We start from the raw sequence: 5,445 nt of genomic DNA, 5'->3' as shown, positions 1-5,445 counted from the left end.
TACACACACATACACTCTCTCTCACACACTACCCCCAACCCAGACAGACACACACACAGACACAAAGACCCACATACACACTTACATTTTGTGGGGTGAATTTGTACTTGCAGAGTTACATTGTACTTTGCTCAAAAACTGCATGAATTCATGTAAAACCCTGTTTTCTCACTTTTTAGATTAGAATCAATCTAAACATCATAGCATAGACGAGAACACAGGGGGCTAACACCTTCAACATATTGTCAAGCTAACACCAATTGTTACAGTTAAACTGAGAATGCAACTTTTTACACATGAAAGAAGTGAAACGATCATGGTATTCGAACAGAAGAAAGACTCAACAGACAATCAAGGTATTTTTCGATGTATAATTTCAGTTACATCACACTAAGTTTTTGCTATAAATTCTGTGCCTTACAATTGTGTCCTCCGCAATCACCTGATGAAGGAGCGGCGCTCCGAAAGCTAGTGCTTCCAATTAAACCTATTGGACTATAACCTGATGTTGTGTGATTTTTTTAACTAAAAATTTAACTTGCGGAAAATTTACCTGTTTAACAATTCAAAATACTTGCAAAATGTGGGAGACCAAAATTTACCAGCTGGCTATTAATTATATAGCTACTTATTCTAGTTGCTCCAAAAAAATAACTTAGCCAAAATTTTCTTTACCTTATGAATACATTTTGTTTTTGAAAACTAAGATCAACCTTCTATTTCCCACTATCATCAATTTTAGGTATTGATAGTTGAAATAATGAGCAATTTAATTCACAAACTACCTTCAAATGATCGTGACAGTAGTACTAATAATCAAGATTCAATCATGAACTGGCACCAGGAAGACTCAAACAGGTCAAAATCTTGTGTCAAAACTGAGCAACAGTCGTACAAACAGAAAAGAGGCACTCAATTTAGAGGTTTATAACACTCAGTTTGGTATCAAGTGAACCAAACAGATGAGTAAATTGAAGTGTCCTCGCAAGCATCTTAATAGTAATGCAGTCAGGATCTTTAGAAAGCAATATCATATGGACAAGTTCCAAACCACTTTAATTTTAGTTAAAACCATCTTCGGCTTAAGTCAGGATTACCTCTTGTACGCAAACCTATTGCCAAATTATGAAATCAGCCAGTTATCCTATTAACTCAGAAGCAAGTGGCTTAGTTCTTAAATATTTTAAAGCAGATTATTTCCACATAGTTCAGCTCTAAATCATGAATAACCTAAGACTGTATTGGGCTAAATTCTATGCAGGCTTTGGTTTCAACTTCATGAATTTTGATGGTTTGATTATATTGAACTTCTACACAGCATTCACAAGAGAATCAATCCACCCTCAACACTACTCTATCAAACAAAATACCTGTTCAGTTCCAAACAAGGCCTTGTATTCAGAAATGAGTGGAGGAAAAGAAAATCATCTGTGCACATTTTCTTTCCGAAAAGGAGGGGAATCCAGGTGATCCTCTCTCTTTCCCCTTCTTCCATAATCAAAGTTAATGCTAATTGTTGCATAAATTGGCAAAGAGGGTGATGGATGATATACATTGTGTAAAATGTTTTCCATTCAAACATTAGATGCCAACTTAAGTAAAAGGAATTATCAAATTTTTCTATGTGTATGCTAATATACGTTTGTGGTACTCTATATAATGAAGACAATACTCTTACCACCAGAATCAATGATGCTGTTGGCTGTGGAGGCTGATTTAGTCCCAAATACGGACTCAAAGTCAACATTAAGGCTGGTTGATGATGGTGCCTGAGTAGCTGGTGAGGGATTGAACCCTAAAAATACAATCAAGCATTGTTGTATTGATTGAATAATTCAATAAATACAAAAAAAACTTCACAATTCAGTTAAGCATTCTTCTAAGGTTTTTTCTCAATACATGAACAAAATTGTGCATTTTAATTAAACATTTATTGGCTACATTGTTTCTAGCATCAAATGAAACAACATTTTTTACTTAAAATTTAGAAACAGCTCACTCACATTTACTGAGGCAGCATTCTGCAAAAATATAATCTTAAACACATTGAGGAATTAAAATTCTCCGTCATTGACGTATCACTTGTCTTATTTCCCAACCTGTTACATCTATTTTGTCTCACATTGTTTTCAAATAAACACTCATCCTGATTTTAACAACTTAGTCTCCTCCCTACATCACTTCTTCCAACTTCTCCAGTCTTCCTTTCCTTCTCTGAGCTATACAGTAATGCACAATTAGGATAACATTGATCACAGAACAATATTAGCGAGGGAGTTTCTGTTCTTAATCGAACTAGTGCCTTCACAATGCAGCAATGAGGATTACTTCAAACAAGAAAAATGTCACTGTGAATGCAAGTATGCACCCTGAACTTTTGTGGGTTGGTATGAATGCAACATAATTAAGCTTTGCAACAACAGTAAATAAAAAAAAACTGCCTGAAGAGAGTGTGGAGCTGTAATTCAATGTTTAAAATAACTCTTAGTACCAGAGCCTTTATAATGCAAACGAACAGCGTAGGTTTGTATCCATTGAAGTTTAGCAGATTGAAAGATGACTTGTTTGAAATAAGTTGCTTCCTCTTGTGAAAGAATCTCGAACAAAGGTCATGGGTTAAAATAAGGGACTGCCCATTTAAGGCTTTTGTTTCCCCTCAACAAAAGTAGGTTTTCAGTCTTTCTCCCTTAAAAGGCAATGGAAGCAGAGTCTTTGAACATTTTTAAGGTAGAGAGGTAGATTCTTGTAAAGCACATCAGTGCTTTTAAAATGGAGATAATGAGAAACTTCTTCAAGCAGAGTGGTGAATCTATGGAATTTATTGCCACAGTAGACTGTGGCGGTCAGGTCATTGAGCTTAGTTAAGACTAAGATAGGTCCTTGTGTATCAAGGGTTACAGGGAGAAAGTGGGAGAATGGGATTGAGAAACTTATCAATCATAATTGAATGGCAGAGCAGACCCTGAACTGAATGGCCTAATTTCTGCTCCTATGTCTTATGGTCTTCGATCTAAAACCTGAGGTTTCAACTTAATTAAGTTGCAAAGCAGGATGACTTGTAAGACAAGCAATGGAAGCAGCATACAATGGAGGGCTAAGCAATCCCACAACAAACAGTTTAGAGCTGTATTCTGCAGTTGTTTCTCATCCAAACTGTGGTGGTTGTCAAATAACTATACAACTGGAGACAGCTCCAAGAATGCACATTCTCAGTGATGGTGGAGACCAGCATGTCAGTGTAAAAGCAGTCTGAAGCATTTGCAAACATTTTCAGCCAAAATGCTGATTGGATAATCCATTATGGTCACCTTCTGTAGTCATGTGAATTGGACCATTTGGCCTATCTTTATATTCCGTGGACTTTGTAGAATTTTGTGCTTTTTCTTAGGTTTTTTTGATCATTTCCTTAATTTCTTTAGTTAACACAAGGAGAGTGGCCTTAGAACTTTGTTGTGAAATATCCTTTTAATACCTACTTCTACTTCTCTACTGATCCGTTGTGGTCTCCTTCCTATCGGAAGGATGTTGTGAAACTTGAGAGGGTTCAGAAAAGATTAACAAGGGTGTTGCCAGGGTTGGAGGATTTGAGCTACAGGGAGAGGTTGAATAGGCTGGGGCTGTTTTCCCTGGAACGTCGGAGACTGAGGGGTGACCTTACAGAGGTTTATAAAATCATGAGGGGCATGGGTAGGGTAAATAGACAAGGTCTTCTCCCTGGGGTGGGGGAGTCCAGAACTAGAGGGCATAGGTTTAGGGTGAGGGGGCAAGATATAAAAGAGACCTAAGGGGCAACCTTTTCACGCAGAGAATGATGTGTGTATGGAATGAGCTGCCAGAGGAAGTGGTAGAGGCTAGTACAATTGCAACATTTCAAGGGCATCTGGATGGGAATACGAATAGGAAGGGTATGGAGGCATATGGACCAGGTGCTGGCAAATGGGACAAGATTAGATTGGGATATCTGGTCGGCATGGACAAGTTGGACCAAAAGGTCTTTTTCTGTGCTGTACATCTCTATGACTCTATGAGAGATCATCACAAGAGGAAATGTGGAGTATTTATATCAGCCACAATCTAATTGAATGGCAGAGCAAGATAGAGGGCCAATTGGTCAAATCCTACACTTAAATCCTCCCTGGATTCGATTCCAGCCTTGGGCAACTGTGTGAATTTGCACATTCTCCCAGTGTCTGCATGGGTTTCCTCCAGGTGCCCCAGTTTCCTCCCAGAGTCCAAAGATGTGCAGGTTGGGTGGGATTCAATGACATAAAAACTAAAAAGGAGAGAACTTGTGCTTGGAGGCAGAGGATGTGGGTGAGATCCTAAATGAAACTTGGCATCTTATTCACCCAGAAGGATTTGAAGGATACTGAGATTTGTGTGGAGCATGTTAATATGCTACGGCATTTTGAGATCAAGAAATACGTGGTGTTAGCTCTCTTGAAGAGCATTAAAGTGGATGAATCCCCAGGGCGCAATGGTATCTACCCCATGTCATTGAGAGGGCAAGAGAGAAGATTGCTGGGGCCTTGACCAAGATCTTTGTATTCTCATTAACCACTGGAGGGGTCCCAGAGGACTGGTGGGTAGTTGTTCCTCTGTTCAAGAAGGGAAATAAGGATAATCCAGGAAATTATAGACCAGTGAGTCTCTCACTGGTGATTAGGAAGCTACTGGAAAGAATTCTTAGGGATGGGATTTATGCATACTTGAAACAGCATTGCCTAATTGGGACAGTTAGCATGGCTTTGTGCAGGACAGGTCATGTCTTACTAACTTGCTTGAATTTTACAAGGTGGTGACAAAGGTGATCAATGAGAGTAGAGCAGGGAATGTTGTCCATCATGGTAGGCTCATCCAGAAGATCAAGATGCATGGGATCCATGGTAACTTAGCAGCATGGATTCAGAATTGGCTTGCCCATAGCAGCCAGAGGGTAGTGGAGGATGGGTATTCTTCTGGCTGGAGGTCTGTGACTACTGGTGTCCAACAGGGATCCGCACTGTGGACCTCTATTGTTGGTGACATGCATAAATGTTGGATCGGTTAATCAGTTCGCAGACAATACAAAAGATTGTTGTGGTTCTGTTCGCCGAGCTGGAAGTTTTTGTTGCAAACGTTTCGTCCCCTGGCTAGGCGACATCATCAGTGCTTGGGAGCCTCCTGTGAAGCGCTTCTTTGATGTTTCCTCCGGTGTTTATAGTGGTCTGTCCCTGCCGCTTCCGGTTGTCAGTTTCAGCTGTCCGCTGTAGTGGTTGGTATATTGGGTCCAGGTCGATGTGTTTGTTGATGGAGTTTGTGGATGAATGCCATGCCTCTAGGAATTCCCTGGCTGTTCTCTGTCTGGCTTGCCCTATGATAGTACTGTTGTCCCAGTCGAATTCATGTTGCCTGTCCTATATAGTGTTTAGTGCAGTCCTTGCATAGTATTTTGTACACTACATT

The 5,445-nt window shown here is 39.7% G+C and overlaps 1 protein-coding gene across 19 annotated transcripts in view; it reads right to left on the bottom strand.

The window, feature by feature from the left end:
- Positions 1 to 5,445, bottom strand: part of picalma (phosphatidylinositol binding clathrin assembly protein a) — a 154,779-nt gene that overhangs the window by 34,502 nt on the left and 114,832 nt on the right. For all 19 annotated transcript variants that reach the window (XM_043691581.1, XM_043691589.1, XM_043691590.1 and 16 more), the window contains one exon: positions 1,679 to 1,795. In XM_043691581.1, the coding sequence (XP_043547516.1) occupies positions 1,679 to 1,795 (117 nt within the window). The remainder of the gene's footprint in view (positions 1 to 1,678; positions 1,796 to 5,445) is intronic.

Source organism: Chiloscyllium plagiosum, chromosome 6 (genome assembly GCF_004010195.1).
Source record: "Chiloscyllium plagiosum isolate BGI_BamShark_2017 chromosome 6, ASM401019v2, whole genome shotgun sequence".
Taxonomy (NCBI): Eukaryota; Metazoa; Chordata; class Chondrichthyes; order Orectolobiformes; family Hemiscylliidae; genus Chiloscyllium; species Chiloscyllium plagiosum.
Note: the sequence above shows the minus strand (reverse complement) of the source record. Positions and strands in the feature narration are given on the sequence as shown.